Below are 14,681 nucleotides of genomic sequence, written 5' to 3'. Positions count from 1 at the left end.
ATGGTGGAGCTATAAATCGCGACCATCTTAGAATTCTCCATTAGCCTCCGGTCATTCAAGAGAGACAGACCTGTCTATATTAGGGACAGAGTTAGGGCCACAGAGACTTTAGGGCCACAGAATCGTTACTCAGGGCCACAGAATCGTTACTCAGGGACACAGAATCGTTACTCAGGGACACAGAATTGTTACTCAGGGACACAGAATTGTTACTCAGGGACAGACACAGAATTGTTACTCAGGGACACAGAATTGTTACTCAGGGACACAGAATTGTTACTCAGGGACACAGAATTGTTACTCAGGGACAGACACAGAATTGTTACTCAGGGACACAGAATTGTTACTCAGGGACACAGAATCGTTACTGAGGGACACAGAATCGTTACTGAGGGACACAGAATCGTTACTCAGGGACACAGAATCGTTACTCAGGGACACAGAATCGTTACTCAGGGACACAGAATCGTTACTCAGGGACAGACACAGAATTGTTACTCAGGGACACAGAATCGTTACTCAGGGACACAGAATCGTTACTCAGGGACACAGAATCGTTACTCAGGGACACAGAATCGTTACTTTCTGCTTCACAACCACTATTGTACGTTCAAAGAGTTAAATCCCTTTTTATGTTTGGGGTGCTTATTGAATTAAAGAGTATGTCAGACAACACGCAGAGGAGTGGCAGAGGAGGCAATGTTTCAGGAGCGAGCAGACGTGGCAGCAGAGGAAGGGGTCGAGGCAGCACTAGTCGCAGCCAGAGGCCAGTGCTCCCGGTGTCATCCAGCGGTCGTGTCTCCACCGACAACCCTGCCGTCATTGATTGGTTGACTCGGTCGTCTTCCTCTTCCCAGGTCACCTCTGACACCTACAGCCAACGGTCGGTGGGTACGTCAGACACAACCGTTAGTTGGCATAGCCCGGGAGCAAGCCCACTGAAATCACGTGTCCTCTACCTGCCCCTGTCCTTTGGTGTTCCCTCACCAAGCGAAGTATCGCATGCTGTGGGCTCAGCCCCACTGTACAGTGAGGAAGAGCTAACAGAGGGCGGTCAGGAACGGGGGGAGACATCTGCCTCTTCAGCAGCCAGGCAAAGAAGTAGTGGCGAGGAGAGTGGCTCGTTAGCCGGTCTAGAGACAGGTCTGTCTCCTGACCCACACGCAGCCGAGGGGGCTAGTAGTGACGCGGAGACCCTAATTGATGATGATGAGGCTGATCGCACTTGGCAGCCTCGTCGTCATCAGGCTATTGCTTCCGCATCATCAGGAGAAGAGGGTGCCAGCTTGCCAGCGAGCAAAACAGTCGGTGGGTTGCCCAGGAGGCAGCAGGGTCGCAGCAGTGTCAGTGGAGGCAAACGGCCACGGAGTACAGCACCAGCTCCACTGCAGCCTACCACCACGGCCAGTAGTGGTGCCGGTGTGCACGGAGGAAGTAGCAGTCAGCCAGTGAGGAGTAGCGGGGGCAAAGTTTCCTACTCGGCGGTGTGGCAATTTTTCGTCAAGCCGCCCGAGGAAGTAAACGTAGCCGTATGTCGACTATGTGGCCAGAAAGTCAAGCGTGGCCAGGGGGCCCATGTTGGGACTACAGCGTTGCGTCAGCATATGCAGCGTCGCCATTCGGTGGCCTGGGAAAACCGTGATAAAGATACGGCGGTTCTGCCTGCCCCAGCCCAGGGTTCCATTTTGTCATAGGGTGCTGGCAGATTACGGGCCTCCCATTGCTGCTGCCAGGCCTTAATCTGCCATGGGCCCCTGTACCGCCTGTACCGCCTCCTCATGCTGCTGCCAGGTCCAGAGTCTCTCATGGGTCCCTGTACGGCCTCCCATTGCTGCTGTCTCCATCGCCACACTCTGCCATGTGCCACTTTCAGGTCTCCTTACACTGTTGGTGGGTTCCATTTTGTGATAGGGTGCTGTATGGCCTTCCATTGCTGCTGCCTCCACCGCCACCCTGCGCCATGTGCCTCTGTCGTCTGCTCACGCTGCTGACGGCTTCCGCTTTTTAACCGAGGCCTGTGTTTGGCTTCCGAATACTGCTGCATCCACCGCCCGCCCACTGCTGCTGCCAGGCCCGTAATCTGCCATGGGCCCCTGTACCGCCTCCTCATGCTGCTGCCAGGTCCAGAGTGTGTCATGGGTCCCTGTACGGCCTCCCATTGCTGCTGTCTCCATCGCCACACTCTGCCATGTGCCACTTTCAGGTCTCCTCACACTGCTGGTGGGTTCCATTTTGTCATAGGGTGCTGTATGGCCTCCCATTGCTGCTGCCTCCACCGCCACACTGTGGCTCCACACTCTGGTTTTGGCCCCGTGACTGCCCAAATGAGTGAAGTGTGCGGTGATTCTAAGATCGACGGCACTCATCTGCATGTCATACTGACTGACAGTATTATTTCTCTTCCCCAGCAGACTCCAAGGGCATTTAAATTAAAGGTACAGTGTTCTGCACTAATATAAAGGCTCTCTGAAGCCTAGAAACACCCTTTTTATAAGTTAAATTCGCAGCGAATATATTCGCCTCGAATCGAATTTATTCCGCGAATTCGGCGAATCAGCCGAATCGAATTTTTGAATAATTCGCTCATCTCTAGTTCTCAGCCTTTTGGCTAAGATCAAGTGTAGTATCTGTTCCTATCAGTGTCCAGTAGGGGCGCTCCACCATCATTCCTGCTTGCAGGGATGATTGGTTGTACAGTACCGCTGCTGGTAGGATGGAGGTCCTGATGGTTAGTACAGGCTGGAACAGAAACCAAGGCGCCCACAGGCTGCTGGGGCCCGGGACTAATTCCCCCTGGAAATCCGGAGGGGCCCAGTTCCTCCTGGTTTAAATGGATCTACCTTGTCTGGCCAGGGAGGCAGAGAGTCCGCGAACCAGTGACCCCTGAGAGTGGTCACCTCAGTGGTGCTCTTAGTAACACTTGGGTGTGGGACCCCAATGTGTGAAAGTGCACATGGTCACTGTTTCAAACACTTTTCTTGCATTGCACCTTTTAGGGCTAGGCCTTTTGGCTAAGTCCTGGGCAATTTTTGCTACGAGCCTCAGGGCCTAGCCAGTGCACAATTGCACGGCCACTTTTTTATTTATTTTTATTTATTTTACCTCCCACGTTTGTCACTTTTTCACTTTTGTGTGTTTTTTTCTCACAGGATGGAGGGTGTGGGTCCTCGGGCCTACCCTGAAGTCTATGGGGAGGATGTGTGGCCTTTTGGTTCCTTCCTCCCCTGTCCCTAGGGGGTTTTCTCTTCGGGAGAGCCCCCTTACCAAGTACTTGGTGGCTGGCTTCGGCTGGCCACAAGGAACGGGGTCCGCCAGGCCTTTTGGCTAGGTGGACCAAATGGGAACCTTGTCCCTGTCAGGAGCTTCGTGCCCCGGGGGATCAGGGTAGAGATCCAACCCCTTCAGGGGGTGGACAAAGCACACCCCTAAGTGCACTTTTTGTGTTGGTGTTTTGCACTTGCACGTTTTTTTTACACTTACGGGTTTTTCATTTTTCGCACGTTCACGGACTTTAAAAAAAAAAAAAAGTGGTGGTCTTGGAGGTGTGTTTGGGGTCGTTATGTTGGAATACTGCCCAGTCTCCGGAGGGTCATGCCGTGCTTCAGTATGTCACAGCACATGTTCGCAGTCATGGTTCCCTCAATGAACTGTGACCCCCCAGTGCCGGCAGCACTCATGCAGCCCCAGACCATGACACTCCCACCACCATGCTTGACTGTAGGCAACACACACTTGTCTTTGTACTCCTCACCTGGTCGCCACCACACACGCTTGACACCATCTGAACCAAATCAGTTTATCTTGGTGTCATCAGACCACAGGACGGTTCCAGTAATCCATGTCCTTAGTCTGCTTGTCTTCAGCAAACTGTTTGCGGCTTTCTTGTGCATCATCTTTAGAAGAGGCTTCCTTCTGGGATGACAGCCATGCATCCAGTGACCAGTATGAGAGAGTGAGAGCGATAACACCAAATTCAACACACCTGCTCCCCATTCACACCTGAGACCTTGTAACACCAAGGAGTCACATGACACCGGGGAGGGAAAATGGCTAATTGGGCCCAATTTGGACCGTGCCAGTTAGGGGTGGACTCACCTTTGTTGCCAGCAGTTTAGTTATTAATGGCGGTGAGTTATTTTGAGGGGACAGCAAATTTCCATGTTATACAAGCTGTACACTGACTACGTCACATTGTAGCAAAGTGTCATTTCTTCAGTGTTGTCACATGAAAAGATAGAATCAAATATTGACAAACATGTGAGGGGGGGATTCACTTCTGGGAGAAGCTGTATGTGTGTATATATATATATATATATATATATATAGTTGTGTTCAAAATAATAGCAGTCAGACATCACTAACCGGATCAATCGCTGTTTTTGGTAGAAATGATATTTCTACATGGCAAATAATTTCCTAGCAGGTGTAGTAGAGTAATAGAAATCCAACAGACCCAACAGTCATGACATGCATGCTGCTGATTCTGTGTCATTGAATCACTCATTGAAATCACTCATTGTGTTCAAAATAATAGCAGTGTGGAGTTCTATTAGTGAGGTCATTCATTCTTTGAAAAACAGGTGGCAATTATTGCCCTTATTTAAGGAAGGAAGGCAGCAAATGTTGTACATGCTGGTTACAGTGCATTTCTCTCTGAAATTCTGAGGAAAATGGGTCGTTCCAGACATTGTTCAGAAGAAAAGCGTACCTTGATTAACCAGCTGCCGACCGCAGATAGCCGAATGACGGCTTCACTGCGGCTGGCCAGTTCTGGGTGGACGCCATATGACGTCCTCCCAGAACGCGCTCTCCTGCGCGCCCCAGGGGGAGCGCACCCGGCGATCTCCGTGATCGCTGTGTCCTACGGACACAGCTGATCACGTGATGTCGTAAAAGGCCAATCACAGCGGCCTTTTACCACGTGATCAGCGGTGTCCAATGACACGCTGATCGCAGGGAAATGCAAGTGCCGGTTCTCGGCTGCACTTTCCTCACGCTGTCAGATCGTGAGGAAAGTACTGCCGAGAACCGGCAGTTGTCAGAGCGGGGATTGGCACCGATCATCAGGGCACTGATGATCAGTGCCCTGATGATCGGTGCCCAGCAGTGCCACCCGCAAGTTCCGCCCAGCAGTGCGCCCACTAGCTCCGCCCACCCGTGCCCAGCAGTGCACCCACCTGTGCCCAGCAGTGCACCCACCTGTGCTACTCTGCAGTGCCACCTACCTGTGCCCAGAAGTGCCACCTACATGTGCCCAGCAGTGCCACCCACCTGTGCCCACCAGTGCCACCCACCTGTGCCCACCCACCAGTGCTGCCCACCAGTGCCACCCACCAGTGCAGCCCAGCAGTGCTGCCACAGTGCCACCAGTCAGTGCCCAGGGGTTGTGCCAGTCAGTGCCGCCGGTCAGTGCCCAGCAGTGATGCCAGTAAGTGCCGTCTATCAGTACCCATCATCAGTGTCACCTATCAGTGCCGCCTATCAGTGCTGCATATTAGTGCCGCCTATCCGTGACCCCTAATTAGTGCTGTCTATCAGTGCCGCCTATCCGTGCCACCTCATTAGTGCTGCCTATCAGTGCCCATCAGTGCTGCCTATCAGTGCCCATCAGTGCTGCCTCATCAACGCACATCAGTGAAGGAGAAAAAATACCTGTTTGAAAAATTTTATAAAAGAAACAATTAAACTTTTTTTTTTTCAAATTTTTTGCAATTTTTTTATTTATAGCGCAAAAAGTAAAGTGCCCAGTGGCGATTAAATACCACCAAAAGAAAGCTCTATTTGTGAGAAAAAAATGATCAAAATTTCATATGGGTACAATGTTGCATGACCGCGCAATTGTCAATCAAAGTGCAGCAGCGCTGAAAGCTGAAAATTGGCCTGGTAAAGAAGGGGGTATAAGTGCCTGGTAGGCAAGTGGTTAAAAAGTTGATTGGAGAGGGGAAAACATATAAAGAAGTGCAGAAAATGATCGGCTGCTCAGCTAAAATGATCGCAAATGCTTTAAAATGGCAACCAAAACCTGAAAGACGTGGAAGAAAGCGAAATACTACCATTGGAATGGATGGAAGAATAGCCAAAATGGGGCGGACTCAGCCAACAATCAGCTCCAGGAAGATGAAAGAAGGTGTGACGTTCCCTGTGAGGACTGTTACAATTAGAAGACGCCTATGTGAAGCCAAGCTATCTGCAAGAAGTCCCCGCAAAGTCCCACTGTTGGGAAAAAGACGTGTGCTGAAGAGGTTACAATCTGCCAAAGAGCACATTGACTGGCCTAAAGAGAAATGGCGCAACATTTTGTGGACTGATGAAAGTAAGATTGTTCTTTTTGGGTCTAGTGGGCGGAGACAGTTTGTCAGACGACCCCCAAACACTGAATTCAAGCCACAGTACACTGTGAAGACCGTAAAGCATGGTGGTGCAAGCATCATGTTATGGGGATGTTTCTCATACTACGGTGTTGGGCTTATTTATCACATACCAGGGATCATGGATCAGTTTGAATACATCAGAATACTTGAAGAGGTCATGCTGCCTTATGCTGAAGAGGAAATGCCCTTGAAATGGGTGTTCCAACAAGACAACGACCCCAAACACACCAGTAAACGTGCAACATCTTGGTTCCAGACCAACAAGATGGACGTTATGGAGTGGCCAACCCAATCCCCGGATCTTCATCCAATAGAAAACTTGTGGGGTGACATCAAAAATGCCGTTTCTGAGGCAAAACCAAGAAATAGAGAAGAACTGTGGAATGTGGTCCAATCATCCTGGGCTGGAATACCTGATCACAGGGGCCAGAAGTTGGGTGACTCCATGCAACACAGATGTACAGCAGTTCTCAGAAACAGTGCGACTACAACCAAATATTCATGAAGTCATTCAAAGGAAAGCAAAATCTTCAAACATTTCTCAGTTTATATAGTGAATGTTTGAGTTTGTAAAGAAGAATACAAACACTGCAATTTTTTTGAACCGTCTAATATTCACTTTTCTTCCATTTTTTTAGAGGAACAACACAAATTTGATGTATTTTTCTTCATGTTGTGATTTGGAATAGAATGTGTCGTGTTCCCAATGCATTTGTGTGGATGGAAATAAAAGCTATTGGAAGGATTTTGAGCTTTATTCACTTTTTTTCAACACACTGCTATTATTTTGAACACAATTGTACATATACACACACAACTTTTTTTTTTCTTTACTACAAGATTGTATGTACAGTGGGGATCGAAAGTTTGGGCACCCCAGCTAAAAATTTGTATTAATATGCATAAAGAAGCCAAGGAAAGATGGAAAAATCTCCAAAAGGCATCAAATTACAGATTAGACATTCTTATAATATGTCAACAAAAGTTAGATTTTATTTCCATCATTTACACTTTCAAAATAACAGAAAACAAAAAAATGGCGTCTGCAAAAGTTTGGGCACCCTGCAGAATTTATAGCATGCACTGCCCCCTTTGCCCAGCTGAGACCTGCCAGTGTCATGGATTGTTCTCAATCATCGTTTGGGAAGACCAGGTTATGTCAATCTCAAAGGTTTTAAATGCCCAGACTCATCTGACCTTGCCCCAACAATCAGCACCATGGGTTCTTCTAAGCAGTTGTCTAGAAAACTGAAACTGAAAATAGTTGACGCTCACAAAGCTGGAGAAGGCTATAAGAAGATAGCAAAGCGTTTTCAGATGTCAATATCCTCTGTTCGGAATGTAATTAAGAAATGACAGTCATCAGGAACAGTGGAAGTTAAAGCAAGATCTGGAAGACCAAGAAAAATATCAGACAGAACAGCTCGCAGGATTGTGAGAAAAACAATTCAAAACCCACGTTTGACTGCACGATCCCTCCAGAAAGATCTGGCAGACACTGGAGTTGTGGTACACTATTCCACTATAAAGAGATACTTGTACAAATATGGTCTTCATGGAAGAGTCATCAGAAGAAAACCTCTTCTACGTCCTCACCACAAAAATCATCGTTTGAACTTTGCAAATGAACATATAGACAAGCCTGATGCATTTTGGAAACAAGTTCTGTGGACCGATGAGGTTAAAATTGAACTTTTTAGCCAGAATGAGCAAAGGTACGTTTGAAGAAGAAGGGGCACAGAATTGAATGAAAAGAACCTCTGTCCAACTGTTAAGCATGGGGTTGGATCAATCATGCTTTGGGGTTGTGTTGCAGCCAGTGGCACAGGGAACATCTCACAAGTAGAAGGAAAAATGGATTCAATAAAATTTCAGCAAATTTTGGATGGTAACTTGATGCCATCTGTGAAAAAGCTGAAGTTAGAGAGGATGGCTTCTACAAATGAATAATGATCCTAAACACACCTTCGAAATCCACGGGGGATTACATCAAGAGGCGTAACCTGAAGGTTTTGCCATGGCCTTCACAATCTCCTGACCTCAACATCATTGAAAATCTATGGATAGACCTTAAAAGAGCAGTGCGTGACAGACAGCCCAGAAATCTCAAAGAACTGGAAGACTTTTGTAAGGAAGAATGGGCAAAGATACCTCAAACAAGAATTGAAAGACTCTTGGCTGGCTACAAAAAGCGTTTACAAGCTGTGATACTTGCCAAAGGGGGCAGTACAAGATATTACCTCTGCAGGGTGCCCAAACTTTTGCAGACGCCATTTTTTTGTTTTCTGTTATTTTGAAAGTGTAAATGATGGAAATAAAATCTAACTTTTGTTGACATATTATAAGAATGTCTAATCTGTAATTTGATGCCTTTTGGAGATTTTTCCATCTTTCCTTGGCTTCTTTATGCACATTAATACAAATTTTTAGCTGGGGTGCCCAAACTTTCGATCCCCACTGTATATCTGTTGATATGTGTATTACAGCTCTTACCTCTCGAATTATGATGTAAAATTTTCCCAATAAAAAAAGAAAGTTTGTAAACGAAAAAAACGTACACCTTTATATCCAACAAAATAAATTCTCCAAGACAAGCTTCCAATAAATATTTTAATACGTATCAGTTACAAAATGCCATCGTTACTAAAACAAAAACATCCTAACAAAATAATACAAACTGTCACAATGAAATACAATGTAACAATACTAAACAATGACCGATTCTGATTCCGCTTTGATTTTATACATAAATAAAAATGCGACATTGGTAGAGAAGCAATTCAAGTATGTATAAAATTCTGACACGTCCCACATTCATCCACTTTTCAAAAAAAACACAACCACCCAATAAAAATAGAGGAGGTCTAGAAATCTTATGTAGTCACCAACTATGCCGACACCTCATCAAAAGTGTGGCTACGTCATGTAAAAAGTGTACGGGTTTAGCGATCCCCCAGTATTTTTCCTTTTACAGAGGATGTAGATCGGAACGCTGGAAAGCAGCATTGCATTGTTAAAATACCTTTACTTTTTTTTTTTTGCCTTTAAGCAGAGCCTCCATTTACATTCCAGGATTTATAGAGACTAAAGACAATGTACAACAGAGAGATTACCAAGATCCTTCCATAATGCCAAAGAACACAGTGCAGTATTTGCAGTAACCAATCAGATTTTCTCTTTCAGCAGTCCTGTGCGGCCAGAGCAGAAAGCAATGGATGGTCGCTACTGGCTGCTGCTTAAAGGCGCATAGCATTGCTAAAGCCAAAGCCACTCCGAGAAAAAAAAAAAGAAGGATGAGAAGGGAATGTATAGTCAACATTTTTATAATAAAAAGATCCGCTTGATGTAAAATATTCCTATATATGTCAATAATAATAATTAAAAAAAAAAAAAAGTATCTCAATACAAATGTACATGGTGACAACCATATTATGTATATTACATATGCAGACTAAGGGGGCTATTTACTAAATCTGGAGCAGGGGCAGACTGACAACTCATGGGACCCCCGGGCAATAGGGGATCATGGGGCCCCAGTGTTCTTGCCCAAACTCAAAAAAGCCTATGAAAAAGGTACCAGGGGCATCTCATGGGGCCCCCTACTGACCCCCGGCTCTCGGTCAGTGCCCGAGTTTCCAAATGGACAGGGGCGGACTGACAACTCATGGGGCCCTTGGGCAATAGGGGATCATGGGGCCCCTGTGTCCTTGCCCAAACTCAAAAAAACCTATGAAAAAGGTACCAGGGGCATCTCATGGGGCCCCCTACTGACCCCGGGCTCTCGGTCAGTGCCCGAGTTTCCAAATGGACAGGGGCGGACTGACAACTCATGGGGCCTCTGTGTCCTTGCCCAAACTCAAAAAAGCCTATGAAAAAGGTACCAGGGGCATCTCATGGGGCCCCCTACTGACCCCGGGCCCTCGGGCAGTGCCCAAGTTTCCAAATGGTCAGTCCGCCCCTGATCTGGAGCATGAAAAATCTGGCGAAACTGTGCATGCTAGCCAATCATCTTCCAGTTTTTTGTCAAAGCGTTATTCCTCACGCACACGGGACATTTTGATAACACTGGTAACGTTAGCTGTGTAAAGTCGCGTTAAAAACTGGAGTTTTTCAGCTTTTTTTACCGTTTTTGCATTAGCATTTAGCCGCGTTTTCCTGCATTTTTACGCGGTTACGTTTTTTTTATAGTTTTTGTAGACAGTCTGTCTTACCGTGGACACATGAACATCAAGGCTTTTGGAGATACTTTTGTAACCCTTTCCAGCTTCATGCAAGTCAACAATTCTTGATCGTAGGTCTTCTGAGAGCTCTTTTCTGCGAGGCATGGTTCACATCAGACAGTGCTTCTTGAAACCAGTAAACCCAAAACAGGTGTGTGTTTTTTAAGGGCAGGACAGCTGTCAGCAACACATCCAATATCATCACACTGATTGGAGTCAAGGTTGGCTCTCTCCTGGCTCCAATTAGCTCTGGGAGAAGTCATTAAGCTAGGGCCTCACATACGTTTTCCTCCCTGCACTGTGAATTGTTATGTGCAATTAAACCATGGCAACATCTAATGTTTGTGTAGTATTATGTTCAGCAGACTGTGTTCTTCTATTGTTGTGACTTAGATGACATTCAGAGCACATTTTATGCCCAATTCATGCAAAACTCCACGTAATCCCAAGGGGTTCACATACTTTTTCTTGCAACTGTAGGATAACACGCCAGGGATGGACACATAGGATAACACGCCGGGGATGGACACATAGGATAACACGCCGGGGATGGACACATAGGATAACACGCCGGGGATGGACACATAGGATAACACGCCGGGGATGGACACATAGGATAACACGCCGGGGATGGACACATAGGATAACACGCCGGGGATGGACACATAGGATAACACACCGGGGATGGACACACAGGATAACACGCCGGGGATGGACACACAGGATAACACGCCGGGGATGGACACACAGGATAACACGCCGGGGATGGACACACAGGATAACACGCCGGGGATGGACACACAGGATAACACGCCGGGGATGGACACATAGGATAACACGCCGGGGATGGACACACAGGATAACACGCCGGGGATGGACACATAGGATAACACGCCGGGGATGGACACATAGGATAACACGCCGGGGATGGACACACAGGATAACACGCCGGGGATGGACACACAGGATAACACGCCGGGGATGGACACATAGGATAACACGCCGGGGATGGACACACAGGATAACATGCCGGGGATGGATAAATAGGATAACACGCCGGGGATGGACACACAGGATAACACGCCGGGGATGGACACATAGGATAACACGCCGGGGATGGACACACAGGATAACATGCCGGGGATGGACACATAGGATAACATGCCGGGGATGGACACATAGGATAACACGCCGGGGATGGACACATAGGATAACACGCCGGGGATGGACACACAGGATAACACGCCGGGGATGGACACACAGGATAACACGCCGGGGATGGACACATAGGATAACACGCCGGGGATGGACACACAGGATAACATGCCGGGGATGGACAAATAGGATAACACGCCGGGGATGGACAAATAGGATAACACGCCGGGGATGGACAAATAGGATAACACGCCGGGGATGGACACACAGGATAACATGCCGGGGATGGACACATAGGATAACACGCCGGGGATGGACACATAGGATAACACGCCGGGGATGGACACATAGGATAACACGCCAGGGATGGACACGTAGGATAACACGCCGGGGATGGACACGTAGGATAACACGCCGGGGATGGACACATAGGATAACACGCCGGGGATGGACACATAGGATAACACGCCGGGGATGGACACACAGGATAACATGCCGGGGATGGACACATAGGATAACATGCTGGGGATGGACACATAGGATAACATGCTGGGGGGTTACTGGCTGTAGAAAAAAAACCATCAAAAGCCAAAAACAGCCGCTGTAAAAGCGTCCCGTGTGCATGAGGACTAACTGAACAAGCTCAAGTCAGAAGCTGATTGGCTACTATGCACAGCTGCAACAGATTTTGCACTCTCCAGTTTTAGTAAATCCCCCCCTATGGCCGGCCATACATGGGTTGAAATTTGACCGATTTTTCGTCCGAAAATCAGACTTAAAATAATCGGCCGATATTCGCTCTGTTAGTGGGTAAATGGCACCGGACGATTTTCATGGTTCCTCCCTTTTCTGTGATCAGGTATGTTGGAAAATTCATGAAAAACAACCGATCTTCGACTCCATGATGGTCAAATCGTACGATCGTTTTTCCAAAAAGAATATTCGCCATGAGCCGTGACCTGGAAGGAACTAAAGTTTTGCGTGTTATATGGGGTGAACTTTATGACTCGGTCGGCCGATTTTCGAAATCATTGATGGCGCCATCGGTGTACGTTTTCGGACAAAAAAAACTCAGAATTCGAATCATGTATGGCCTGCATAAGAGTCCTGCTTTTCAGTGCTGCACAGCACTTGTGCTTTACTGCCCCTTCCCACCATACTATTCTCTCAAGCTGGCCAACCTATTGAAAGCAATGAATTTTTTGGGGTGACCAGTTGTTTCTTTCGGGGACTGTTACAAGCCACTAAGTAATTGCACCCGGCCAATGAGAGCTCCCTCTGGTGCAAATCTTTGAAACCCAAATAGGTCAGATGGGACAGCATGTAAAAATGCAAACGTCGCCAACTGTTGGGTGTCACTGGGTAATTGCACCAAGCCAAGGAGAGCGCCCGCTGGTGGCAAATCTTTGAATCTCAAATAGGTCAAAAAGGACAGCATGTAAAAATGCAAAGGTCGCCAACTGTTGGGTGTCACTAGGTAATTGCACCAAGGCAATGAGAGCGCCCTCTGGTGGCAAATCTTTAAATTCCAAAAAGGACAGCATGTAAAAATGCAAAGGTCGTCAACTCTTGGGTGTCACCGGGTAATTGCACCAAGCCAAGGAGAGCGCCCTCTGGTGGCAAATCTTTGAATCTCAAATAGGTCGAAAGGGACAGCATGTAAAAATGCAAAGGTCGCCAACTCTTGGGTGTCACTGGGTAATTGCACCCGGCCAATAAGAGCTCCCTCTGGTGGCAAATCTTTGAATCTCAAATAGGTGAAAAGGGACAGCATGTAAAAATGCAAAAGTCGCCAACTGTTGGGTGTCACTGGGTAATTGCACCAAGCCAAGGAGAGCGCCCTCTGGTGGCAAATCTTTGAATCTCAAATAGGTCAAAAGGGACAGCATGTAAAAATGCAAAAGTCGCCAACTGTTGGGTGTCACTGGGTAATTGCACCAAGCCAAGGAGAGCTCATCTGGTTGTAAATGGATGAGTCTCATATGTTGAAGAGCCAGCATGTAAAAACACAGTCTGTAACGGATGCATACCGCTGGGTAATTGCACCAAGCCAATAAGAGCTCCCAAAGAGAGTATTCTCCAAAATATAAACCTAAAAACATAAAAAAAAAAATAATGCTGTGGACTAAAACCTACAATCATCCATCCAAAACAGACCTATTAAAATCCAGTAAAAAAAGTGTTAAGGCACAGTGTTAAGATTAAGAGCAAAGAGCGGCCTTTGGCACTAGAGATGTGAAGGAACCACAAGTCCCAGCTCCCCCGACCAGGCAACCATGAGCCCTTGGACTCCACAAACCATCCTTCAGAAGCTCCTCCAGATACGCAAAGTTGGAGGTTCCAGTGTTCAAGCCGTTTCCTCTTCTCCTTCAGTCCATCTCTTATTCATACAGTGCAAGAAAAAGTGCAAGGTAGAACGTTGCATTCCACAACCTACCCCTAGACCTACTTCATAGACAGAACTTCCCGTACAAGCCAAGCGGACCTCAGAACAATTCTAAATAAGGAAGAAGAAGTCTTCATAAAGTGTTGGGGTCCTTCAGTAGATACCAGAGACCTGAAACACTGTTCTTTTGTGTGTCACTCCCGTTCCACAAAGCGCACATTAATGGCCCCTGAGGGGCACAGAAGTCCGTGTGTTTTTGGGAGAACAGTCTGAGTCTTGGGTGAAGTCTTGAACTCAAAATTCTGAAGCAACTGTAATAGGGGAAAAAAAAAATAATTAAAAACCAAACACCAACCCTGGGTCTCCCCACCTCATCAACATGCTAATGGAAAAACAAATTTATGAAAGGAACACTTTGAAAACACATCAGATCTCAATGGGGACAAATCTCCTGCTGGATCTCTACACTGACATGGACGGGGTGATGTGTTAGGAACATAAGGACGGCCCATCGTTTGATGGAAATGAAAATGATCGACCTACAGAGGA

The 14,681-nt window shown here is 47.0% G+C and overlaps 1 protein-coding gene and 1 pseudogene across 1 annotated transcript in view; one reads left to right on the top strand and one right to left on the bottom strand.

Moving 5' to 3' along the window:
- The first annotated feature begins 2,585 nt into the window (after positions 1–2,585).
- On the top strand, positions 2,586–2,755 carry LOC149438968 (U2 spliceosomal RNA; annotated as a pseudogene).
- A 6,212-nt stretch (positions 2,756–8,967) lies between these two features.
- The window catches only part of CYP27C1 (cytochrome P450 family 27 subfamily C member 1), a 29,140-nt gene continuing 23,426 nt past the window's right edge, over positions 8,968–14,681 (bottom strand). Inside the window, exon 8 of the mRNA XM_089659628.1 lies at positions 8,968–14,443. Coding sequence (XP_089515754.1) covers positions 14,327–14,443 — 117 coding nt within the window. The 3' untranslated portion in view covers positions 8,968–14,326. The remainder of the gene's footprint in view (positions 14,444–14,681) is intronic.

Source organism: Staurois parvus, unplaced genomic scaffold (genome assembly GCF_062004578.1).
Source record: "Staurois parvus isolate SC_StPar_1 unplaced genomic scaffold, SC_StPar_1.0 ptg001176l, whole genome shotgun sequence".
Classification (NCBI taxonomy): domain Eukaryota; kingdom Metazoa; phylum Chordata; class Amphibia; order Anura; family Ranidae; genus Staurois; species Staurois parvus.
Note: the sequence above shows the minus strand (reverse complement) of the source record. Positions and strands in the feature narration are given on the sequence as shown.